At 35.0% G+C, this 27,386-nt stretch overlaps 1 protein-coding gene across 1 annotated transcript in view; it reads left to right on the forward strand.

Annotated features, from left to right (window-relative positions):
- The window catches only part of LOC110996400, a 64,821-nt gene that overhangs the window by 36,740 nt on the left and 695 nt on the right, over positions 1 to 27,386 (forward strand). Inside the window, exons 4-30 of the mRNA XM_022264053.2 lie at positions 4,992 to 5,064; positions 5,268 to 5,374; positions 6,901 to 7,092; positions 8,078 to 8,254; positions 9,348 to 9,530; positions 10,220 to 10,399; positions 10,530 to 10,649; positions 11,408 to 11,519; positions 12,049 to 12,218; positions 12,655 to 12,746; positions 13,377 to 13,489; positions 13,788 to 14,693; positions 14,921 to 15,150; positions 15,336 to 15,449; positions 16,406 to 16,568; positions 16,684 to 16,763; positions 16,922 to 17,104; positions 17,236 to 17,359; positions 18,324 to 18,505; positions 18,722 to 18,866; positions 19,272 to 19,390; positions 19,730 to 19,892; positions 20,551 to 20,711; positions 21,181 to 21,354; positions 22,323 to 22,517; positions 22,868 to 23,038; positions 23,443 to 23,587. Of these exons, the coding sequence (XP_022119745.2) occupies positions 4,992 to 5,064; positions 5,268 to 5,374; positions 6,901 to 7,092; positions 8,078 to 8,254; positions 9,348 to 9,530; positions 10,220 to 10,399; positions 10,530 to 10,649; positions 11,408 to 11,519; positions 12,049 to 12,218; positions 12,655 to 12,746; positions 13,377 to 13,489; positions 13,788 to 14,693; positions 14,921 to 15,150; positions 15,336 to 15,449; positions 16,406 to 16,568; positions 16,684 to 16,763; positions 16,922 to 17,104; positions 17,236 to 17,359; positions 18,324 to 18,505; positions 18,722 to 18,866; positions 19,272 to 19,390; positions 19,730 to 19,892; positions 20,551 to 20,711; positions 21,181 to 21,354; positions 22,323 to 22,517; positions 22,868 to 23,038; positions 23,443 to 23,587 (4,774 nt within the window). The remainder of the gene's footprint in view (positions 1 to 4,991; positions 5,065 to 5,267; positions 5,375 to 6,900; positions 7,093 to 8,077; positions 8,255 to 9,347; positions 9,531 to 10,219; positions 10,400 to 10,529; positions 10,650 to 11,407; positions 11,520 to 12,048; positions 12,219 to 12,654; positions 12,747 to 13,376; positions 13,490 to 13,787; positions 14,694 to 14,920; positions 15,151 to 15,335; positions 15,450 to 16,405; positions 16,569 to 16,683; positions 16,764 to 16,921; positions 17,105 to 17,235; positions 17,360 to 18,323; positions 18,506 to 18,721; positions 18,867 to 19,271; positions 19,391 to 19,729; positions 19,893 to 20,550; positions 20,712 to 21,180; positions 21,355 to 22,322; positions 22,518 to 22,867; positions 23,039 to 23,442; positions 23,588 to 27,386) is intronic.

Consider the following 27,386-nt stretch of genomic DNA (forward strand, 5'->3'; position numbering starts at 1 on the left):
ATATAATAAATCATAATTTCGGATAAGTTCTCAGATAGTTCAATATAAATAATATAAAATCTAAATAAGAAAATCTAGGTTTATGTACGCTGTAATTAGGTCGTCTAGATAGCTTATATTATATCTCTAATTAGTTGTCACCGGCAGCTTCATTAGCGCTAACTAGCTACGCTCTGCGGGTTTGTTTGTGCAAAATTATATGCAACAATAAATTATCATAAGTGAGATTCTCTATGGAAAATATCGTTAACGGGATTTTAAGACGTATCTTCCCCTATACCTTGGAAAGCGGGACTTAAAACAATATAATAGGTTTCAAAAAGGTTTAATATGTTAAAACAAACAAATAAATACTTCAAAAAACAATAAAATTGGCAACTTTCTACATTCAACCGTTTTTAAACATTTTCAGTGTTACCTAGGTATAACTTAATTTGTATGTTACAACTTATTTCTTGCATGATATTTTTTTATAATTCTGATTGCCTGAACGAGATAGCTGCCATACATAGTATTGCATAGTATTTAAAAATAAATAATTACTGAACAAATAGCCAGACGGCTTTTAGAAGTCGGAGTATCAACACAAAGTTCGTATTTGAACTTCTTCAATATAAATACGTCTCTTGAAGTCTTGAAACTTGAAGGTTCCAGTTTACTCTAACTTGTAATGGACCAAGTGTCGTTGTCGAACTTACTTTCACGTACTTGTTTAATTATGTTTAAAATTCAAATGTTTCATATCTATTAAAGTTAAATTATACTGTAATAAAATAAAAAATAAAAAAGCCTTTTTATTCTTACAGCTAATAAAACAAGAAAATGGATTTAGTTTACTTACATACAATTGTTAGTTTTGTTAGCAATTAAATTTGTATCCTAAATTTAATTGTGTTAGTTTTTCCTTAACCCTACTTTTAAATTATTATTCTTCAATCTGTAAGAACTCCTCTGTAGGCCTCTTCCAAAGATCGCCAGTCCTGTCTTGATTGGACTACTTGAATCAAGTTGGAACCAGCTGTTTTTTGATGTCGTCTTCCCAGCTAGCCACAGGTCTACCTCTTTTTCTTTTTCCCTGTGGACCATGTGTGTCCTGTGGAAACTCATATTAGCGGACTCGACAGACGTTGTCCTGCATGATTATTCAAGCGATTAAACAGTATATGAAAGTAGCGACTGCAGCGCCATCTGCCGGGCTTATTTGTGAATCAAAAGCCCTGACTCCACCCAAACGCGTATAAAAAAAATTCAAATATATAATTTAACAGTGCATGAATTACTGAGGACATACCCCGGGATACAGCTATTAAAAAGTAAATAACGTATCTTAATTAAATATTAAGCTTTAATTGTTAGTATGAAAAAAAACTAAGATTCGACCGTAGGAGTCTCTGATGTGGTTGAAACTATCTGAGATGATTTTAGTAAAGTAGCTCACCAAGTTGATACCCCAAGAGTGTTCGCCTCAATACAAAGGTCGTGTGTTGGAATCAGGTTTGTAAGCTAAATACTTTTCTATGCATGATTGATACTTTAAAGTATGTAAAAATCGTTGCACTTTATCTCAGTGTTCCCAATATCATAAATCTCATACGAAATCAAACTCACATGACTGAAACAGCGAGAATATCTCCGAAGGACTCGCATATCATCAGAATTCTCGCCTCGGTTGTTTATCTTCACTTGTGCATCCATTTGCCTTCAAGGCATTCTCATGTAACAAATATATATATATTCTCAATACTCTTTACCTTACATTTTCCGTGAGACACCTAAGTATGCAGGTGTTTCGAAGAACTGTGTAAATAATCTTTTAATTCCGCAAAGGAAAATAAAAAGATCCTCTAGAGTTCTAAACATTCCACCTTGGTGTCCCAGGCACACGACAGAACAAAACCTGCTGATGTAACAATGTTTTTTGTGGCAGAACCATTCCACTGGTCCTATGAGTAGTAATGTGACACTGGTTGTAAGCATCAGAGTCAAAATACAAATTTCAAAATTAATTTTAATCTGTGTTCCAACGGGAATTCGAACCATAGTTGTCAGTCTGTTTAAGAAAAAGCCAAGGTCTCCAAACTTTATTATTCCATTAGGGAAATACGTGTCTTTATAGGACTTTTAAGTTATATGCCATACTAATAGCCGGCAGCGAGCTTGCGGGCCTTCTGGCAGTGCTAGTGTCCATGGGCAGTCACTTAACATCACGTGAGCATGCTGCCGTTTGCCTCCAGTAACATAAAAGAAAACTAACCAAAAGCCAGCTACTAACTTTAGTAAGGAAACTTATATGAATAAAAATAACTAGGATTAGGTTTCAGTGTGATAAAGAAAAAATAATTACACGAAATAGATAAATGGTGTATCAAAATGGTAACATAATACAATGTGAAATTGATGTATGAACACCTGTCTGACGAAATAGTTTTATGATAAATGATGAAATGTTTGGAGAGATGGATGGCTAAAAATATTTGATATTGCTTCTGGGCTTACAGTTTGTATTGTGATTGGGTAAAATATATGTATCAAAGTCAAAAATCATTTATTCATATAGGTAACATAATGTACACTTATGAACGTCAAAAAATACATTAAATGAATCTAATTTTACATTAACTGCCAGTTCTCAAATCAAGGGCATGACGGAAGAGAAGAACTGGCAATAAACTCTCCGCCTCTCTTTTCAATCGCCAAGTTTTTGTTTGTCACAATGTTTATAAGGAGCTGCAACCATTACACCATGTTACATAAACCTTATCGATATGTATAACATTTTCATGTCTCAGATTTTATGAATTTCCTTCTATTGGTCAGAAAATAGGTCGTAAACTTCGTTATTTCCAAATGATAAGGGTGACCACGCCAAAACCTTTTCAAATAACAAAGGTTATTTCTTGGACAATTTCTTTAAAAGCATAGGGCCTAATTTTTATCCTTTTACCACAATTTTAAATAATTTATAAGGCAGTACAATGTTTGCCCAATAAATTAGTTTACAATTTAACAAATTTTGCTTACCAAAATGTCTGTATGAGATCAATTAGCATGACTGACATCGAAAATATTTAAACTGACTGCGTCTCGTGTTATTTAATTGTCTATACGAGATATTCAGAGTAGGAACAAATTAGGAACTGTTTAACGTAATATTTTTATTTAAACCAGCAGTTTCTAAGATTGGCGTGTAATATTATTCAGTGTGTCACATCTGACTTCGTCAACACACATATATGTTTTATATTTATTTATTTGGAAACAAAACAGATACATCTTTACAATAAAAATAAAGTTAAAAATAAAACATAAAATAAACACACTGGATGTATCCACAATAGGTTTCACTAATAAATATACATGATACAGACCAAAGCAAAACAAAACAAAACATTACAACGACACTTATACATGTAAGAATTAGGACATTAACAGTTGTTTTAAATTATTTTTAATTAAAGCAATAGAGGAGTGCGAAAAAGTGCGATTTACGAACACTTAACGATTTCCGTGGTATTGTGGAATCGAAATTGCGGTCAGACCCACTCTATATAATTTCTACACAGTGGTAACAATACCGAAAACACCGTTCAATGAATAATTTTAAATTAAATTAATTTCGTTGCTCGCAGCGTGTTTTAATTAAACTTTTTCGCGGTTTCGACAATTTTGTACCACCCTTTTGTTTGCTATTTGAATAATTTTACGGTTAAACGTATATATTTAACGAGCAGTGTTGGCCTAGTGGGTTTAGCGTGCGACTCTCAAACCTAAGGTAGTAGGTTTGATCCCCGACTCTGCACCAATGGACTTTCTTTCTATATGCGCTTTTAACATTTGCTCGAACAGTGAAGGAAAACATTGTGAGGAAACCGACATGTCTTAGACCCAAAAAGTCGACGACGTGTGTCAGGCACTGGTGGCTGATCACCTACTTGCCTATTTGATTTAAAAATGATGATGAAACAGTTACAAAAAAAAACTGAGGCCAAGACCTAAAGAGATTGTAGCGCCACTGATTTATTTTATTAAATATATTTAACATAGCGATTTTAATGATACACGTGTAAAATATTGATTAAACACTGTAGTATTAAAGTGTTTGACTGTATGTATATATAAAAATAAATTTGTACTTCGTAATAATAACAATAAAGAGATAATAATTGATCTGTGAGAACCTATTTTGGAGCTAAAATCTTTTGGATTGAGCTGAAGGCTTGTGTTTTGAATGTTTCGTGGTCCATTTACAGTTCTCCTTTTTTTGTAACAATAAAGCCTTCCTTTTTGCAAACATGTCGTTTATTTTATCCGTAATGAGACGTGCAAAAGATGTGCATCTTTCAAACTAACAATCTTACAGACAATAAATGTTCGTAAACAATTTTTAACTTGTGTTTCAGATTGTTTTGTTGATTAAATAAAAGTATATTTTATTCTCTTTAACTTTATTAATTCTTACAGAAAGAAAAACAAATGAATTCGAAACAAGGTTTTACTAATTTGTTTCTTTTTTAATTAATCCTATTAATTTCGTCAAAAACCCGCCAGTGGAACGGGAAAGACTTTTCTCCAAATAATGTAGATTTTCATTTCCGCTCACAACTAAAATTGGATGTCATTTTCCGACAGTGTCCAAAATAGCGCGATTATATTGGTGATATATTTATTTTACATATGGAGCAAAAAACTGTTGTATCGTAATCCAATATTATCAAAATGTTTCTCTGCATTCATAATTGGAAATAAATATCTATTATTTTCTATATAAAAGCCATTCTAATCTAAACACATCAGATAGTTACAGGATAAAGTCAAAACTTATTTATTCATATACGTTTATTATTGTACATTATTTCTATAAATTACGTTTCAACTTTGCCAACATAAAAAAAAGTTTTTAATATTTGTGTCGGGCGTGATTTTAATTCGGCACAGCGCTAAGAATTATATTTCGATACAGTACCAATTTTATTTCTTTAAATTTGTTTCAGACCGTGAGTGTCCGGAGTTAGAGCAACCGGAAATAGGGAAAGTGTCGCTGACAGGACGACTCTTTGGAGATAAGTTAGTTAATTATCCATAGAGTATTTATTCTATTTATGTCGGCCATAAAAGGCAATTTCTGCAGTCTGTGAACACTGTACTGTACTGGCCTCTAACGTCGATTGCTAGTCGAACTATGTTAATTTCGTTTATAGTTGTTAAAGAAGTTTTATGTAATTATGTCTATTATTTTTCTAGAGTTTTAAATGTGTAATAATTTTCAGGGCGGTATATTCGTGCCCCCACGGCTACCACGTAGTTGGTCTGCAGAGTAGGAACTGTCAAGCCGACGGCAAATGGGCGGGACAGCCTCCCGCTTGTAAGGAGAATAGTAAGTATTTTTGGCTTGACTTGCGAACTGGTAGTAAATGTAAATTTACAATTAATTTAATTATTGACGTTCATAAGTGTACTTGTTTACCTATATGAATAAAGATAATTTGATTTGATTTGAACAATCTTGATATTTTTACGTATCGCTCATCCGATTACAGGAAGAGTATTCCGTTATCACTTTCTTACGTTTATTAGCTATGCTTTTCTTGAGTTATGTTTTTTTTTAATATTTATCATTATAAACTTATTAATTGTAAGCATTATGTTTGTGCGTCTGGCGCCCATTGTCGAAACAACACATTGCTTATAAACGGTAGCTAGTTTCATTTATCTTTCCTGTTGTTAAATTTGCACTCTTTTCATTCATGTTTTCTGTTTTTAATAATAATTAAATGAGACAAAAATAATACATCGAACGTCTGATTTATTAAAGTGTAAGACAGTTAAAATCATCATTAAGTTCCAAACTTAATTTCATCTTATCGGTTTGACTTGTAAGCTGTATAGAAGTAACTTTACCGAGGATAATTAATAACTCAAAATACGCAAGCTTCTGATTCAACGTTAAATTTGACTTGATTACTCTATAAAGATTTCAAAATATAATTATAGCGGGTTCTATATCAGTACTCGACAGACGACCGTGAGGTTAGCTACGAGTCAGAGTATTAAATTGTGTTGCTTTTGCTAGGAAAACTTGACAGCTTCTTAAGTAAAGGTTTACTTCCCGTCGCTACTCGCTTAGCTCCTTCTCTATCTTAGTTTAAATGTCTGCTGTAAAAACATTACCTGTCCACGTCATATCCCTAACTGGCGTACTAACTACTAACTGACGTGAGACTGATCTTGAATTAAATTATCATGATTAATGTGTACTTTTCATTTTTTGTTTTGTTTGTGTTTTATGTATCCTGTATCAGTTTAGTTTATTTTTTTCTGTTCCGGTTAAGTACTTTTTTTCTTGTCATTATACAGGTAATATGTAATTTGCACATCTATCTATATCTATCTATCACTTGCAACCTACCTTATGAAATGTAAAACATTTTTTTTTACTTACAGTGGTTGCCTGGAAGAAATCGCTCGAAAGCGATAGGGCCGCCAGTTGCCCTCATTTCCATTTAATTATTATCAATTTTTTATATTGTAACGTGACGAAGTATTCATAAATAAAATAAATAAATAAGGGGTTGCAAATAATATCCTCACTCTTTATCATTGTTATTCGTTGAGCGAAGGAAGCGCACCATTTTAGTACGATTTGCAGTTGTTTGTATATTTAAAAATTATTATTACGAAACAAACTCTTCATATCTCTTGTATGTAAATTAATATATTCAATCACCAACAACTTAATTGTTGACAATACAAGTATGATTCAAATAATATCTTTATTACTTATATTTTAGTGCGATTGGGAGTTGGTTATATAATTTATTACATTAAATACATTATTTTTGTTACATTTAAGTATCGTCTAAGGGTCTTATCTAAATGACCATTGATTAAATAAAATTCCAGTCTATTGCCTCCAACCACCGACCATTCCTCATGCCCGTCACTCAGCACTGCCTGAGCAGGCCACCTTTGACCTGGACGCGACTGTTCAGTACAATTGTCATACCGGATACGTCACCAATGGCTTCCCTAGAGCCAAATGCCTGGCTATCGACAGCCAGGCATCATGGTATGGGCCGGATATTACTTGTGAACGTAAGTTTGTGAACCCTTATTATATTCCTATTTTATCAATAAAAAAATCATACGTACATGATTAAAATCTTTTACTTTTAAAATATTTTATATATACATAAACAAATAAAATAAATCAGTGGCGCTACGTAAATAAGTGGCTGTTAATCTAATATTCAAGTTGATCCTCTTGTGCCTGACACACGCCGTCGACTTTTTTGTCTAAGGCAACAGGTTTTCTCACGATGTTTTCCTTCACCGTTCGAGCGAGTGTTAAATGCACTCATAGAAAGCCTATTGTTGCACAGCCGAGGATTGAACTTACGACCTCAGGCACGAGAGTCGTACGTTGAAGCCAACACAATAATGAATCGACAATCTCAGATTGAAAACCATCTGACATCAGACGGTGACAGTCGATCGATCTCCATCCCAATCCCATCTGCATCCCAATAACTAAACCCTACGAACACAATCCATTTTTGATGACGGATAGAATGCAATCTATTTTGCTCTTTATTTGATAATCAATATAAACCAATAATGTAAATAAAACCGTACAAACAATATTAAAATATACATGTCTATTTTTTTATACATCAAATAGCTTTTCAATAATTTTAAAAACTGCTGTAAGTTAAAATCTTAAAATAGGATATTGGCACATTTGAACTATCATTTTTATACAAAGATCTATCCACATACATCGATCCTACCCACCATGGATAAAGCTATCCAATATATACAAGCGTATGTATGGACAAATGGCTATTACAATCCGTCGATTGGTTATTGTCACTTTTTTTTAGAATATTTGGATTAACCTATCTATCTAGATGGTCAAAAATGGATTGACATAGGTTATTGGGTTTGTGCCGTAAATAGAAAACGTTTATTCAGCCAAATCAAGTAACATTTAATTTTACATTCTTAGCTATAAATTTAATTACGTAAAGACTAAGTACAGTTGAATCAGCCTCTATCAGAGTTTCTTTACATCACCCAGCCCGTTCTTGCGGTGAGCCTGGTGAAGTTCCCCATGGGTGGGTAACAGCTGACTGTCACACCTTCGGGTGTCGCGCTGTGGTACAGTGTGGTCAGGGCTTTGAGCTTGTTGGAAAGGCAGAGCGTTATTGCCAAGCCGATGGGGCATGGGCCCCGAAGGAGCTTCCTACGTGTGTTCGTAAGTGTTTCCAATACTTACTACGTTCTTTAGATAATTTGCATTTGGTGATGAGGCCAGCTAAAGCCGAGATGTTTTTATTTATACCAGTTAACTTTTTATTAACCTTATTGCGAGACTACTGTTAACGCTTTAAAACTAGGTATTCTGGGTGAATGCAACAACGTTTTCGCTCGGTGAATAGTTTATTGTCTGAATAATTTATTTTTGTCGATACAAACCTTTTCAGTTGATGGATTCAATAGTCGTATTTTAGTTAAATAAAAATGATGCTTAAAAATCAACGTAATATTTTTAGATTACAATGGTAATTTTAGGATGAAAATTCGGCTGGCTCATCACTAAATTTCTTTTCTATGGCATTGCTTCGTGACAATGTAGTTGCCGACTTGGACCTTTGGAATGTGCATGGTTTTAAAATCTCGTTCGGTGACTAGCAGCATGGCGCTTTCTCTTTTCATGGCTATCATCAGCAATACCATTGTCATGACGCAATCTGGTACCCACTTTGTATTGGAGACTTTCGCTTGCTTTTATTTGGTTGGCAATTATTAAAACGTTTTGGAGTTTTTAACGTATTTCATATTTGACAATCTTATAATAAAAAAGTAATCGTTTTTATATAACCTATACAACATTATTATTGATAGACGATACAAAGAAATTCTAAAATCTATGTTTCTCGTAAAAATATTTCCGTCATCCAATACAAAGTGTGATATAATATATTGTGTTAATTAATAATTTTTAAACCTTCTTTTTTCTCCTTTCCTGCTGCTGAACAGAAGGAGAGAAGGGGACAGTTTGAATCATTACATATAGTAGTTGTTGAACCCATAGAAATGTTATCAGAATTAAACTTAGTATCAGAAATATGGCCATGGTAAAAAAGATTTTTAACTGCCTCTCGCCTAGTAGATCGGTAGCCAATTATTGTATTAGAATAGTAGACGAATAAATTTTAAAAACAACTATCCGTTTTTTATTTCTGCATGTTGCATGAGTTTATTGTAACTGACTTCAAAATTATTTTCTTTAAACATTGGTTCTCATCTCTCATGGTTTTTAAGTATAACGCCATCTGTTGGATTAGTGGTCACACAGGTGCAGTGTCCTCCCCCTGAGGCGCCGAGACATGGAAAGGCTGTGTACACCTCTTGCGCTTATAACTCGGTGGTATCTTATGAATGCAAGTATGGATACCGATTGGTTGGAGACGCTACGCGGCGTTGCGGTGCTGATAAGAAGTGGTCGGGAACGCAGCCCCTATGCAAAGGTACATACATATACATCAACATAGTGTCTATTATTATATTTAACTAGTTTGCCTGACTATACATTACATATACATTAGACATTGGTTGGGAATTGCGCTCCACTTAAAATACCTATTTCTATTGTGGGGAAAGAACCATTTTAGAAAATTGAATAGGTATTACTATCCGTCTGTATTAATATCAAAATAAACCGAAATTTACAAGTCGAAATTAAGATTATGGAATTTAAGTGTATATACAACACATTTGTTCACAAGTTTCTTCCCTTTTTTATATCTTTTTATTATAATGTATCATGTATTCCGTTTGTGGCTATGTTCTCGGTGTATTTGTTTATTATTATATGTATTTTGTGTTAGCTGTAGGAGTACAATATAAATAAATAAATATACAGGACACAAAAGGATGATTTTTGCGCCTGTACATGAAAGGCAACGATTTGAGCCTTCCGGCACTGTGAGCTTCAATAGTTGCTTTAATACGTAATAACTTAACAAGCATGCACATTGCAAGAGCAGCTTGCAATGGACATTATACTACAAAATACGTCAAGTTCATCTAGTACAAATATTACCCTACAATTGTTAATAAATATCATTTTACAATTAAATTTGTCTTGCAATTACTATTTTTATTACTCTTATAAAACAAAACACAACATTTTTGTCCTAAATTTTTGTCGTTCCAGAAATAAATTGCGGGCATCCCGGTCAGCTGTGGAACGGGTGGTTGGAGAATATATCATCGGGTACTGGTCTGGGGGCTTCCATCATCTTCAGATGTCAGGATGGTATGAGGATGGAAGGGAATGGTTCTGCAATCTGCCAGAGCGATGGTACTTGGAGTCATCCATTGCCAATGTGCTTGGGTAGGTTTATTTTGACCATGTGTGGTATACCTTTCTGAACATCTTTCGTATAGTATTTGTTCAACTATCCCATATTGACAAATATATTACTGTCGCTATTTGCAAAATAAAATCTTTGATTCGATTTCAGCGCCCTGCGTAGTGCCGCATGTCTCTCAGGGTAGCGTCGTGCTGATGGAAAATAAAACAAGTGAAAACGACACCCAAGAGCATACACAGATAGTTCGTAGCTCTACTATGGTCCAACATGGTTAGTAGAGAACAATAATTTATAATATATTATAAGTTAATGGTACCGTATATATTCAGGTTCTGTTAGTATATTTTGATAAACAAAAGTGAGACCCGTAAATCAAATAATAATCGCTAAAATCTGGTGACTTATGGTCTGCAAAGTTTCTTAGTGAAAGAATGATGTCTTCCTTCACCGTGCGAAGAAGTGTTGAATGAATCAGCGATGACTGGCAACCTAATGGCACTAGGCCAACATAGTATTATATATAATGTATACGTTTTAGAATAGAGGCTTTAACTGATACCTTGAAGATTATAAAAAAATATTGCATATGAATTTTATAAACTTGTAATATATATTATTCGAAGCGATTAATATTAGCCCGAACATTTTTTGAAGTGAAAACTTCTTTAGCGGCGTTGTACACTTTTTTTTGGAAAGGGTAAAAAATGTTAAACCCGTAGGCGCGGCGTATTTAATGTAATATAAATAGTCATATCATGTTTGTGTACGATAGCACAATAAATAAATATTATATTCTACCACAAAAATTATAGTATTTTTATACTGATAATTAAAGCAATTTAAGCAAAATTCTTCCCTGACCATTCCAAAATATGAAAAATGCACAACGTTTATTCAAGTATTCCCTTCTGCCGGCACTCCCGGAGTGTAACCCGTATTTTTTTAATGATGCTTGCAATTACAAAGCTGTACTTAGGCTAGGGTTTTTTGAATAAATAAATATAAACTAAACGTATATATTATTCTAGGTGAAATAATCGTAGTAGAATGCGAGAAAGACTACGAGTTTCCGTCTACTAACGCTGCGATTACCTGCAACAATGGAACTTGGACGCAGATACCACGTTGCCAACCAGCCAGGTACAAAATTTATATTCGTTGAAGAAGTGGTACTACAGGGCCCAGAAAATAAGGATTGTCGGTTTACTTATAACTTTTTTAAAGAGATCACATGGTCCAAATTACTAAAAAGTATTTTCGGATTTATCGAATATCGTTTGTTATGGTTTAGCCCAACTGTTAAACATATTACAGTAATAACATTTTAGTACAACATATTGTTTAGAACATACAAGATATATGTAGAGTAACATTTTTTTCATAAGCTTATACAACATATAAGTTAAAACAACCCAATTCTAATAGTTAAAATACAATAGTTTGTTTGACAGACGAAAGACATGTTAAGTTCCCATACTTTATAACATTAGGCTTTTTAAACTCGGCCTTTACAAGACTGTGGGAACTCTTCTGGTTCGATTTACAGTTATTAGTTCGATCACGGGCGAAACAGTTATAACTTGAAACACACAGAAGATTGTAATGTCTGCCCAATTAAGTATTACGGAACGAACAATATTCAACCTAATCTGTTTCATATACTTTCCAGGTGCAAGAGAATGCCGAAATTTCCCAGAAATGGTATGGTGATAGCACCAAAAACCGAACACGGCATGAAGGCTCGATTCAGGTGTAAGGACGGATTTGAGTTGAAGGGAAATCCGATTGTTGTATGTTCGTTTGGCACATGGAGCGGAGAGACACCCAAATGTGAAGAGTGTAAGTACCATTTTATGACAGCTACAACAACTGAGGGCTTACGGGTGCGTTGACGGTTTTTGAGGGCAAGGGACTTTTCTTAAACATTTTTAATTAGTTTTTTGGAAAATACGGTATTTATCGTGGTTTGATTGTAGCGAAATAAGTATTCTAACTTAGTTTCTAATTCTACAGTATTGAGAAACTACCTTATAATTATTTAACATAATTTTAAATTTATCCGTTTCGCGTGCTTTACAGCGTATGTGGTCACGGTGACTGAAGACAAAAGGTGTTGAATGTCAAAAAAGTATCACAGCTGTAGAAAAAGTTGTATGAACTGTAATTAATTTCCCCGCAGTTGGTATCGACTAAAAGATGAAGGGTTCCAGAAACCCTTAGTCTCTAAGTTTACATAGCTTTAATCCGGTAAATAAGTGTTTTCTATATATTGCAGTGTTCTGCCCGTTTCCGGGTTACATAGAGAACGGAAAAGTACTTCTGGTTGGTAACATGGGACTGTATGACTATCGTCCATATGTGAAAAAGGTAAAATAATAAATAAAGTACGATAGATTTTCTTATAGTAAGGATTCGATGCAAAATCTCATTGACCGACTGTTAAATTTACTTTGAATTATTTTTATGTTCAAATAAATTACTATAGAGTAATATAACTAATAATTAAAATAAAATAAATCAGTGGCACTACAACCGATTTAGTTCTGGTCTTCAGACTTTGTATCTGTTTCATCAAGCAAGTAGGCGAGTAGGCGATCAGACTCATGTGCCTGACGCACGCCGTCGACTTTTTGGTTATAGACAAGCAGATTTCTTCACTTTATATTCGTTCACCGTTCGAGCGGATTTTAAATGCGCACAAATACAGACAGTCCATTGCTGCACAGCCGGGAATCGAACCTACAGCCTCAGAGATGAAGGCTGAAGCCACCAGGGCAACACAACTCATAATAATAAATAATTTTAATTAATAACTAATTACGTAATTTAATGCATAAACGATCGATTTATTATTATTCTAGCATGGTTTATCAGCGACAAATAAAATTATATATAATTTTAAAACAATATATCTGTACACGATGCAGCGTATAGTTATCAACAGCTATTTAGATACGATGCAACATATAGTTATCAACATCTGTGTATATATAACAGGTGGTCAACAACAAGCAGATAATGTATGAATGTGACCGAGGCTATGTGCTGTCTGAAGGAGCCCCCGGCGCCACCTGTGTGGGCGGACATTGGAGCCCCAGAGAATTACCCAAGTAAAAAAATACGACAAAACTAAAATTATGCCTCTAATATATATTTTATATTTATTATTTCACTTTATAACGAATATTAATTCAGTTGGTAAAGAGTGTGTCGAATTTAAGGTAACATATATATAAATTTGGACATGTAATCTAACTATTTTAATTACATGAAAAATGTCTTTAAAAGACCTCAAAGTACACTTCGGGTGTTTGAATTGATTTTTTTCATTCTTTAAATGTTCCTTTAACCTAGAACGCTGGTATGTAGTATAGGTTGATATTTAAAGCTATATAATATTTATTTTAGGTGTACACTGTACAAACATCCACGTATTCGTTGGAGTCGAAGACGCAGATCTATCACTGACACTGAAGTACGTCACAGACGATCGGCCTACCTCAGGCAATATTATAACAACCTTCGCAAGAGTCTCGACAGCTCACAGGAAAACTTAGATCAGTTATACGAAAAATACAATCATGACACTGAGAAACCGACACTACGACATGCAAATTTCAAAATGATGAAGAAGTTTGATTTAGACTTTGACGAAGATATGCTAGAGCCTCAAGGACCTGATGATGGAAACCTTCCAACAGCTATCTACACTGTTTATAATGTTCACGGCGAACCAATAGCACATAAGTTTTACTCCTACCAACCTGTTTATGAGCCTGAAGAAGATGAAATTGTACACGATGAAACACCAGACTATGGTGCTTCTATGGAAACCGATGATTCTCAACTAACTATTCTTAAAGGGGGTTCTTTCCCTGAACACGAAGACACAAGTAATGAAATTTCAGAAAATATAAATAAACTCAAACATCAATACTTCGAAAGATATGTGGATAGACGACGTAAGCGATTTTTGAATGTTACTGACTCACCAGATCATAGTATTGAAATTGAATCAGGCACGGAAGTTAAGGCTAGGGAGAAACGAAATGTCAATTATGAAGAACATGATACACAAAGTTATGTGAAACCTACGCAAGAGGTTTCTAGTGAAATATCTGATTATTTTCTGAAAGTAATACCATTACAGACTCAAGCGATCTCGCCTAGTAATATTAAAGGAGCTGGAATAATACCATTGCAGCATAAGACTACAAATTCTACGGAGTTTGTTAATATTTTGGATAAACGAGATAAGAGAACAAGTAGGAAAACAGATAGACTTAATCAGACTACAGCGACAGTGCCTAAAACGTAAGTTAATCTTAGATTAATCTTAAAATTTATTGGTTCTATTATAATAATGACTATAATTTGTTAACAAGGCACAAACTTTGTAATCTATTTCAATATTTGATACCCAATCTACATATATGCCAACTTTCGTGTAAATATAAGAAATATCCATCAAAATCTACAAACAATAAAATATCATAAATGTGGCTGTATTATCTGATAATGTTTTAATTCGTTTTCTGTAGTGGACGAGATGGTAAGGGTGGAAGAAATCGTCAGGCAGGGTCTGAGAGTAAGTCAACTGAAGACGATGCCACAATCGAAACCAAAGAAAGTGAAGGAAATCAGAATGGAAATGAGAAAAATGGTAAAAAAGGGCGTCCTAAAAGTCCCTGTGACCCAATAGAGAGTGAACCGTATGTTAATATAGAGATAGTCAAGTATGGACGAGACCCTAATAATACATTTAGTTCTGGTAAGCTAAGTTTTTAATACAAATGCTTAAAAGTCCTTGTGGCTTAGAGTTTATAAAATGCGTGTTGGCTTTAAAAATCTGTAGAGACAAGAAACATTTTTATTTTGAAGATAAAGGTGTAAACTTATGTAGACTGCAGTTTAAAGTATAACTAAAGTATTTCTAAGCTAAGATATTCGTTTAAGGTACAATCGTAAGAGTAGCATGTGGAAAGGGTTATGGACTGAACCTTGAGGCGAATGCAACAGCTAAATGTGTTAGAGGGAGATGGAAGCCAGAAAAGCCTGTGTGTGAAGTTTGTAAGTAAAATATAATATATCGAAAAGGTACAAACGTGTTGATTATTTCCAATATAGTCTAGTATGTACCTACATTTACAATTACTTCAACGCGATGACATTATTTCTTGAATCTCGCTTTAATATTCAATTATCTTCCTCCTCATGAGTATCAATAACTATTTTTCTATTAACACATTTATATTGTCAAATATATAGGAAATACATAACACAGATTTTTCAAGTTCATTTTAATTACATATAATATATACTAAAAAACTAAGTGTACCTTGATTTCAGAAGTACTAATGGATTACACTAAACACTAGCTGAAATATAGAAACAATACATTAAATACTAAGACAATATATTATGTATAAGCGTTATTGTAATCTGTAGTATAAGACTCCTAATATTTGTTCATTAGTAGTGGTTTTACTTAAATCTTCAAATTAGTAGGCATGTTCTTTGATAAATTGCATTTTGATTCATGCACTTTACTATGTTTTATTTGTATAATGTTTTTGTTGTTATCATTAATTTCCTGATCTGCAAATCTCTGTATTTGAATTATATTCTAAATGAAAATATTTTTATGTATTATTGTAACATTGGGCATATTATTGTTATCATGTTGTAAATGAATTTTGTTTACTAAATCACTCTGCTATTCCAACAGAAAGTTTTTAGAATTTGATACGAATATAAAATGACGTACTCCGTTTGATTGTCATTGCTCAAGAGCATCTCTAATCCAATTATCAGTATTGAGGGTCAGGGTCATAACATTGGTCTTTCACGATCCGTTTTGACTTTCGTTTTACATTAACTAGACTGTCTTTGTCGATACTAATCATCCATTTAAACATTACATTTCAAGTCATATAAATCTCTATTTAATCGGAATACTGAAACATATTTCTTGTGGTGACATAAGGAACCATTACTATAACAATTATTTAATACCGTCTTTCCAGTACCATGCCACGTGCCTCCCACTGAATATGGAATCTACACTATGTCTCCAAACGGGAACTTAGGCAGTCTTATTGCCGGCACCAATAGAGATGATGACAGAGAGCTCAATGAAACAGATCCAGTTCCTAATGGACAGATAGTACATTTCTCCTGTGAATATGGGCAAGTATTTTGAAACAGCATCACCATAGACGACATTTCAGAGACCAACAATTATTACTTATACAACAATTTATCAGGCAATTGATTTTAACCTATTATAAAAATCCTTTTTCAGATATAATGTACAAGGACCGACGAACTTACGTTGTTGGCTTGGTGAATGGGCAGTCACCAGTATGCCTGAATGTGTGGCAGGTAATTTGATTAATAGTTCTAAATTTAAAATTGTAAATAAAGAATATAGATAACGTAAAATTATTCTAGCATAAATAAAACCAAGATATACAACTAAATCTTTATTCAGAATCACTGTTAATAAGATAATATATACTAAATCATACTTATATTTACAGCTCCGTGCGAACTGCCCCTGCTAACAGGCGCGACATACGAGGCTGGTTATCGCGCGGGTCTAACAGTTGCCCACGCATCATCTGTTGGCATATCCTGCGAGCCCGGACGATCACCACCAGCAACACTCAACTGTCATTTGGGCAGATTACAGCCAACTGTACATGAGTTTTGTAGACCGCAGCGTAAGTTCTTTAATTGTTTGAAACTTAACCACGGCGGTTTCCTACAGAAGATATAATAGTAATCTAATTCCCTGCAATATAGGATAAGAACGATTATTATAAATCAAGTGTTAAATTTTTTATAATTCCAGTAAACGTGACACGACCCTGGATAAAATCAAATTTCCAAAGCGGCTCTGATATTGTGAGAGGAGATATTTCAGAGTTGGAACCTGATTTACAAGAAGGGGCAATACCCTGCGCCCCTCCCGAGAGGTATAAAATCTCTTTGCTACAATACATGGATAAAATACCTTTCAGGGCCTAAGAATCTTTCAATTATGTTAAAAAGTTTTAGCCTATAACCATGTATGAAAGATTCTTCGGCGAGTTATTGTAAGACGCTTTCATTGTAGCTTTCGTGGTTTGTTTGATCCCAAAAAAATTAAAGAATTATAATATTTGGAAATCCTCGCTCGCATTTCACCCGGTTAATTTGCGGACTTAATGCTAAGCATAAGCAAATTGTGTTCAACTTTGGGCGCATTTTGCTTGGTCACAGCCCAAAATTATGGGAAGACAAAAAATAATATTTTTGCAAAGTCTGCGTTTCTTATTTGCTGGCTGGAAAGACTGAAGGGAACACAGGCGTTCAGGGATGCGAAGCCCTGGTGAGAGCCTTCTAGGTTCGGACTTTTGCTTTTATAACGTTTATCATCTTTCTAATCATCAAATTCTAGATCATCAATTATTGGACGGAGCATAGGTCCTAAGCTATTAAACGTAGAACTGTGTGCGTCAGGTATTAAACCATACTTATGAACTGCGTAACAACTTAGCATTGTAATTTTCTTCTTCCACAGAATTGTTATTCCCGAATCATGACTAACCTCTGTTTTTATCACAAAGTTGTTTTGTCTAGAAATATGTATCTCCGAAGAAGCAATGTTTGCCCCAAAAGTTGAAAAACATAGTTCTACGTTAGAGTTTTCATCTTCATCATCACCACCGGATCCGGTGATTATTCTCTATTCTTCGATTTTACTAGTTACGACCGTGAAATCCTCTGGTGGCAGGGCTTAGTTCAAATGTATCGGGAGTTTTTCGCTTTTTCCTTTCTGTCTTGGCCGAGCTTACATTTTTTTGCAATTTTTTGCAAGTGTGTAGTGCATGCTTTACAAACTTTCTTGGCTCAAAGTTACACCTTGTAGTATACTATTAAAATTTCGTACTTTTGTAGGGTACAAGGCACTTTGATATATAGAGATGGCTCTGACGTAAATGAGACATATGATATCACACACACGTACCCTCATGGTGTGAAAATAACATTTAGTTGCATTGCATCTATAATGGGCGAAAAAACCACTTGGAAAATTATATGCGAAAATGGAAATTGGGTTGGAAAGAGTTTTAATTGTGGTAAGAACTACGCTTGCTTTAAACTTTTAAGAAATTTTGCCGGCGATTTGTTGCAAAATTAAGATATTCTCTTTGGAAAGGTAAAGCTGGTCCATTTCGAGTTGTATCTGTCGGTTTGTGTGTCATTGGACCGAAGTTCAAAAATTAAATAAACCTAAAGATTATACTCCTTAAAATGTTTATTTTCCAATAAAGCTAAATGTAGATATGTTTCAGACGAATTAGATGCTCAAAGCGAAGAACTAATAAGCAACAACACATGCACGTTCCGTAATGAAGAACCTCACGTCGTGTCATTCTTTAATGACCTGCAGATAACGGAAACTGTTGAGTTTCCTCCCGGTGCTGTTATTGTATCTAGGTAAGTAGGATGGCGTTTAAGATTTACGAAAGGTTTCGAGAGACCTTGAAGAAAAGAACACACCATTTCTTAAAAGCCGTTGACTTGCCTCATCTAACATTTTCCATTTCTGATTATATTTTACAAAAGATTTTGGAAAAAAGTTTATTGTTTGATTTAAAATATTAAGAACAAGGTATATTAGGTTTTGGCAGTGAATGGTGGCGGATAGAAGATTAAAAATCTTAGCGCCTTTGAGTTTTTACTTAGCAATTTGTACCAATAAAAAGTTTGCTCTTATACTAAATGCATTTCTGAATTTATATTAAACATGATGAATTATTGAATTAAAAAATTTAGCAATTCAAATCAAAATGTCTGTATTTGTATTTGGTTTTTTATATATAAATATTGTTCCCTTTTTAGATGCAGTGACATTGGAAAGTATGCCTTAACAGGATCGCAGAGCAGACGCTGTATCGGCGGGTCATGGGATGGAATCAAACCAACTTGCTTTGGGCTTAACCAAGAAAATGACTATGCTAGTAAGTTAATATTATACATACAAAATAAATCGAATATAATTTTTTCAATTTCAAAACAAATGGTAACACTCGAAACATATTTTCTGTTGTCGTGCATAAATGAACTTGGTTACCTATATATATATATAAATAAAGTTATTAAAAAAATAATTCCAGAATTTAAAATTATATTAAATAATTATGTATAAGTTTACAATAATACATAGCTTCAATCCGGTAAAAAAGTGGTTTCTTTAAGCTTCAATATACTTACGAAATTTAGCATCCGTGCTTAGGATCCAAATCATCGTCCTTCTTATTAGACTACTATTGAAGTTGTAACAAATAAGTAATTTGCAGTGGAAAAACCCCCAACAATACTTTTCCGACATTCTAACGGACCCATAGCTCAAACAAATGATGGGAAGCTGTTGGTGTACCCGGGAACTGTGCTACACATGGAGTGTCTATGGATGAGGAGGTTCGGAAACCCCAAGTGGAATGTGACTCACTTTATCCCCGAGTAAGTTCCGATATATAGCTCTCTTAAAGGTTAGATCCACTTATTAGCTGGATATTTTATTTATTCGATAATTCGGTTCGATTCCATATTACGTCACGCCAATTATATTGTAAATAATTGTTAAGTGAAAATTCTTTAGTGAAGATGTTAAACATATAGCAATTAACTACCTATTTCACTAAATGCTTAGATCGAAGACCCAGGCCTTTTCACAATGTATGGATAAAGTACCAAATAGCTATGCAACACATAAATTATTCGAAGGATAAAAGTTCCGAATAAGATACTTCGCGTTTCATGACGAATAGCGCTATCTGACAGTCGTGAAACGCAAAAATACTGTTTATCCTACCAATAAGTAATAAATAGCTTATTTGGCATATATCCGGACATTGTGAAACAGACCCTTAATATCTTTACAATAAAAGGTATTGTAAAGGTTTTTATTTTTTATTAAAATATATATTGCATAGGTTCAAAATAAAAATTATCCAAGGTTTTAATATTTTAATTTATTTACGAACACCATGTACAATTTTACCTATAGTTGCTATATTAATCATAATAAAAATACAAATCTTATGATTTAGGGCAGATAAAGACGGTTGATAAGTAATTGATAAAGTATTCTAACGTTAACAAAATAATGGTTTTCTAGTTCAGAGAGGAAATACACCGAAGGCTGGAGCACAGACCCAGGACGAGATAGTCAGCTAGAATACCGTATCAGCATTATGAACGCGGAGAAGGAGGACTCAGGGATATACCGGTGCGAGACACCTGCGAGGCAGAGTCATCAGGTCGAGATCATCGTGGAAGGTAAGTTTTGTAGCTCTAGTGGCTTTAGTAAAGAGCGAATGATTTTATAACAACTTCTATAACTTTGAACAGGCCTAGACAATGTCAATTGTCAACTCTATATTAGTGTATTTATGTGCAGTTCAAAGAATTGATTTAAGTAAATTTAATAGATTTATTTCAGAGAAACAAAGTTTATATGCACCTTATGTTCATATCCATGTTACCATTTATCTTTATACTGAAATAATTGAAAGCTTAGCGGCTTAAGTATAAAGACGGGATTCGCTCAAACAAAATTGGGGTAACTATAGTAGCAGTATCGGCGGAATCAATCAGTAGCGGAATCAAAATGCCTAATACAATACAATTAAATTATTTAGGGCAATTTGGTATCTACTTGTTTATTTATATATGTCTGCTTGATATATTTGAGATTCGAATGTCTGCATACATCAGCAGTTTAAAAAATCACTATGGACTCTTCTAGATGTCCATTGTCCACCTCTACCCATACGAAGAGGTTTAGTTCCAAGCAGTCTCGACACTCAGCTGGGAAGTGAGATCACCTTCTCCTGCGCGAATGGAAATGCTTTACTTGGAGCGTCTACCTTGTTCTGCAGGGCTTCGGGAAATTGGAGTGCACCTTTACCTGTTTGTGAAAGTAAGTAGTTATTTGACAGAGATAATAATACACTAAACATTATATGCCCCGTCGTTATTTTTAATTCCTCGTTAATTTCTAATATATAAGCTGTATATTTAAAATGAAGTTTTGGAGCTTCTTTAGGACACCGATATATAGATATATAATACAAAATATAACTCACATAAATCTTCCAGATTATTTTAATTTTTCATACAAGGTACATTAATTATTTGACTAAACAAGCAAACACTGAAATTAACCTTAATTATTTATAATCAACAGTACTTATAAGAAAATGGAGAATACTAAATTTGGTTATATTTTAAGACTATAGCCATTTTTGGACCATCTGGACTCTCCAGATTAATTTACTGGCTGGGACATGTGTATAACTTTCTCCATATACAGATTAGGTTTCGTCTAGGCTATGAAGCTTATCCCAGTACCTCTTTCAGCCTCTAATAGCAGAGTTCGCAAGCCAGATTTTGGCTACAACATGAAACGCGTTCGTCAGGAGGAAAGAACTATGTCAAAGTATCGGGGTAATGTACTGTTGTAGAGTGGATCTATTCGTCTTCCAAGCACGCTTATCCTTCGGACCCTAACAACTAATACGACTTCAGTAATGGACCAACGATACACCTTATTATAACCAATTACCCTCTCTCACAAATACCGTGCACAGGCGTATACTTTCTCGTTCCTAACTTATTAACAATTCTCCTTTCTTGTTTGACAAAAAATCTGTAAGGTATATGTAGGCTTCTTGTTGCCCGTACAAGACAATGGTAAACCAAGGCAAGAACTTCGTTGTCACAACTTCTGTATATACTCTTTGTCTATGCCCATGTCTTTAACTCTATATCTTCTTCTTCCTATGTGATGATAAAATACTATCTGTAACACTATTTTTCGATTTTCTATAACGATTTAACTATATTAATTACGTTTAAGAAGGAATCAAGCTCTAAAGACATGTTCAGGTGTAGAATGCGGTGATGTGGTCCACGACACTCCAATAAATGATGGGGAAAGAAGACCCAGGGTTGCGGTGGTATCTCGAGGTGTTGGGGGTCGGGCAGCCTTCTCATGCCCCCCGGGCTGGGCACTGAATGGACCGACTGAGACCGTATGCCTACCTGCTGCAGATTGGGCCAAACCTTTCCCTGTTTGTCGAGGTGAGTCACATCTCGTTCGGTTTGTTATCGGTCAAATGGCCACAGAAACTTCTTCTGAAACAGCTTGAAAGGAAAGCTTGAAACGAAGATAAATCCCAAATTTTCTGGTATTTCTGATTAATTTTCTGGGTTCTTTTAAAACGATCATAAATCACATTTCAGCTTGATAAAAAGGTGTCTTAAGTTGTAGAAATTTCTAGAAGCATTTCACCCGTATTACCGGGTATATTTACCCGATATAATCAATATAACCTACTAATAATAATAATCGATTTATATATTTCAGCGTTGAGGTTATAACTTATAAGTATGTAGTAATCATGAACATCTTGTTTTATCTTTTATCGCAGAGGTATCCTGCCCCGCCCTTCCACCCCCTGCATCAGGATACGTGCTAGGTCGTGCTCCATACCGCGCTGGAGATGTCCTGCAATTCCACTGCAACCCAGAACACACCCTTCACGGCAGACCCATTCTGGTGTGCCAGGACAGCGGCAGGTGGAGTGACAAGCCCCCCACTTGTAAGTATAACGACAGTAAGTATTAATTGATGTTGGTACTTACATTATGACCACTTCATTGTATTTTCAATTTATTTTGTTTTTTTAGTCGTTCATCTGGCACTAATGTTTTATCCAGAAGTTCCACGGTAATAAAGTACACAGAATTGAAGTTAATAATTGTAATGTTTTAACAACAACCCGGCAACACTTCTTCCTTCATCCTTCGTATTTTATTATGAAGGAAGAAGTAAGAATATATTTTAAATTTTACTGTTTAGTTGCTTTTGTTTTTTATAAGTTGGTATAAAACAAATTATGTTTTTATTTGAGAAATTTTGTTCTTCGCATATACGCTAAAAAAATATTTTAAGCACTTCGAGTACATTATAGAGTACTTTGGAATCATCTTTATAATTTTACAGGCGCTCAAGCGTGCACATATCCGGGAACGACAATATCCGGTCGAATGTCATCTGTCAAGTTCTATTATAAGATCGGGGAAACTGTCTCCTTTACCTGTGAACCTGGATATAGAATCAAGGGAGCGCCAATGTTAAGATGTCTGAAGTGAGTTTATGCTTATAATTGTACTGTTTGAAAATCAAGCCGTATTCGATATCAACGACAATAAGTTTGGTAGACACAAAAGATTGCAATTTACCCCAGTAATGTATGTTCCAGCTTAAAATGTTAAATATATATATGGATTTGACACATGGAAGTCATAAATTGCGCTAAGTTTCGACTGTAAATCTTACCCAAAGACTGATATTACATGTAATTAATGTTATTAGTCAAATACTGTTTAATTGTTTATGAAATCTAACAAAACTATCATGATTTACTTACTTCTAAACCACTTACAAAGAATACACAATACACAATAAAAATTAAAAAGGAAAGTTAATTTTTTTTTAAGGCTTGAACAGTGCTCAAATCGGTCAACTAGCCCTAGTTTAAATTAAATTGTTGGAAGAACTGTTGCTCATATGCATTTGAAAAAAATATATATTGTGGGTTGAAGCCTACTGTATCGATTGATAAAATCAAAAAAGATAAAAGCAATACCAATTTCCCAAAAAAAAATTTACCATCGAACCGTAGATTAGACATAAATTACAAATTCGCTCCAAAACGGTTTATGCGATTTATTTTAATCTTACACGTATTATTAGATATAGCATATATTATTATTTTGATAAAAAAAAATTTGTATTAATTCGTTTCCTGGGCATGGAAAGTAATAAAAGGTAAATAAACTCAAGCGCAATGGGCTTCCTCCCGCAATTTCACACCCGCGAGCCCTGCATGCGGCCTGTCTTCAGTCCACCTCAACGCTTTGCGACGGGAGGACTACGCTTGTGTGTCGAAGCCAATAATAATTAAATATTTGCGTATTTTAGTTTTTACCCGCGGATTTTTTTAGAAATGCCAAAATATAAAAAGAAATATCAAGTGAGGCGAGGACATGAACTTCGGAAATTATTGTATGTTATAAGTATATGTATATAAGTACCTACCCAAACAAAACTCAAATTTAGAGTTGTCAAGTTTCAAGTGCAACTTGTACAACCAAGTAAAATAAGTTGCTGAACCTGATACCTGATAGAATCTGAAAGTGGGTACTGGATCTCGAGGATGGTAAGCAGTAGACATACCGTCATTGAGCTCGTTGTAATCAGCTCAGCGAGACGATACTAGAAATGTGACTAAATGAACCTGATGATGGACTCCGAAGGTGGGTACTGGGTCTCGAGGATGGCAAGCAGTAAACATACCGTCATTGAGCTCGTTGTAATCAGCTCAGCGAGACGATACTAGAAATGTGACTATATGAACCTGATGATGGACTCCGAAGGTGGGTACAGAGTCTCGAGGATGATAAGCATTAGACATACCATCATTGAGCTCGTTGTAATCAGCTTAGCGAAACGATACTAGAAATGTGACTATATGAACCTGATGATGGACTCCGAAGGTGGATACTGAGTCTCGAGGATGGTAAACAGTAGACATACCGTCATTGAGCTCGTTGTAATCAGCTCAGCGAGACGATACAAGAAATTTGACTATATGAACCTGATAATGGTCTCCGAAGGTGGGGACCGGATCTCGAGGATGGTAAGCAGTAGACATGCCGTCATTGAGCTCGTTGTAATCAGCTCAGCAAGACGATACTAGAAATGTGACTATATGAACCTGATGATGAACTCCGAAGGTGGGTACTGGATCTCGAGGATGGTAAGCAGTAGACATACCGTCATTGAGCTCGTTGTAATCAGCTTAGCGAAACGATACTAGAAATGTGACTATATGAACCTGATGATGGACTCCGAAGGTGGATACTGAGTCTCGAGGATGGTAAACAGTAGACATACCGTCATTGAGCTCGTTGTAATCAGCTCAGCGAGACGATACAAGAAATTTTACTATATGAACCTGATAATGGTCTCCGAAGGTGTGGACTGGATCTCGAGGATGGTAAACAGTAGACATACCGTCATTGAGCTCGTTGTAATCAGCTCAGCGAGACGATACAAGAAATTTGACTATATGAACCTGATAATGGTCTCCGAAGGTGGGGACCGGATCTCGAGGATGGTAAGCAGTAGACATGCCGTCATTGAGCTCGTTGTAATCAGCTCAGCGAGACGATACTAGAAATGTGTTATATGAACCTGATGGTGGACTCCGAAGGTGGGTACTGGGTCTGATTGACTCTGATTTCATTTTCGGGCTTAGATATAACATGCTGCACTCGTAGGTTTCAGAACCAAGAAAAATATTTAAAATTTCAACTGGAAGACGAATCGTTGAAATTGATTATTTTTTCAATAAACTCAAAGAAATATAGTGGTATTATAGTAAATATTACCTAATATTTATTTAATATTAAATATTAATAAGTTCATATAGTCACATTTCTAGTATCGTCTCGCTGAGCTGATTACAACGAGCTCAATGATGGTATGTCTACTGCTTACCATCCTCGAGATCCAGTACCCACCTTCGGAGTCCATTATCAGGTTCATATAACACATTTCTAGTATCGTCTCGCTAAGCTGATTACAACGAGCTCAATGATGGTATGTCTACTGCTTACCATCCTCGAGATCCAGTACCCACCTTCGGAGTTCATCATCAGGTTCATATAGTCACATTTCTAGTATCGTCTCGCTGAGCTGATTACAACGAGCTCAATGACGGTATGTCTACTGCTTACCATCCTCGAGACCGAGTACCCACCTTCGGAGTCCATCATCAGGTTCATATACTCACATTTCTAGTATCGTTTCGCTGAGCTGATTACAACGAGCTCAATGACGGTATGTCTGCTGCTTACCATCCTCGAGATCCACTACTCACCTTCGGAGTCCATCATCAGGTTCATATAGTCACATTTCTAGTATCGTTTCGCTAAGCTGATTACAACGAGCTCAATGATGGTATGTCTAATGCTTATCATCCTCGAGACTCTGTACCCACCTTCGGAGTCCATCATCAGGTTCATATAGTCACATTTCTTGTATCGTCTCGCTGAGCTGATTACAACGAGCTCAATGACGGTATGTCTACTGCTTACCATCCTCGAGACCGAGTACCCACCTTCGGAGTCCATCATCAGGTTCATATACTCACATTTCTAGTATCGTTTCGCTGAGCTGATTACAACGAGCTCAATGACGGTATGTCTGCTGCTTACCATCCTCGAGATCCACTACTCACCTTCGGAGTCCATCATCAGGTTCATATAGTCACATTTCTAGTATCGTTTCGCTAAGCTGATTACAACGAGCTCAATGATGGTATGTCTAATGCTTATCATCCTCGAGACTCTGTACCCACCTTCGGAGTCCATCATCAGGTTCATATAGTCACATTTCTTGTATCGTCTCGCTGAGCTGATTACAACGAGCTCAATGACGGTATGTCTACTGCTTACCATCCTCGAGACCGAGTACCCACCTTCGGAGTCCATCATCAGGTTCATATACTCACATTTCTAGTATCGTTTCGCTGAGCTGATTACAACGAGCTCAATGACGGTATGTCTGCTGCTTACCATCCTCGAGATCCACTACTCACCTTCGGAGTCCATCGTCAGCTGATGATGATGACTCGGTTTCGGTATTTTAGCAATACTGACATTATAAAGTTTTAACCTCAGAACGAATTAAACATGTAAAAAAATCATGTAGGTATGTACTAGTTAAATAATTGGCAGCCACCATTTTTTCTAGACCAATATTTATTCATAAATTTTTATATTTAGCTAATAATTGGTTTCGTATTCACGTAGTTTTGTTAGACTATTCACTATTTTGTTAGACTAGATGGCGTTAGTAAATTATTGTTTGTAGTAGAG

Source organism: Pieris rapae, chromosome 5, assembly GCF_905147795.1.
Source record: "Pieris rapae chromosome 5, ilPieRapa1.1, whole genome shotgun sequence".
Lineage (NCBI taxonomy): Eukaryota > Metazoa > Arthropoda > Insecta > Lepidoptera > Pieridae > Pieris > Pieris rapae.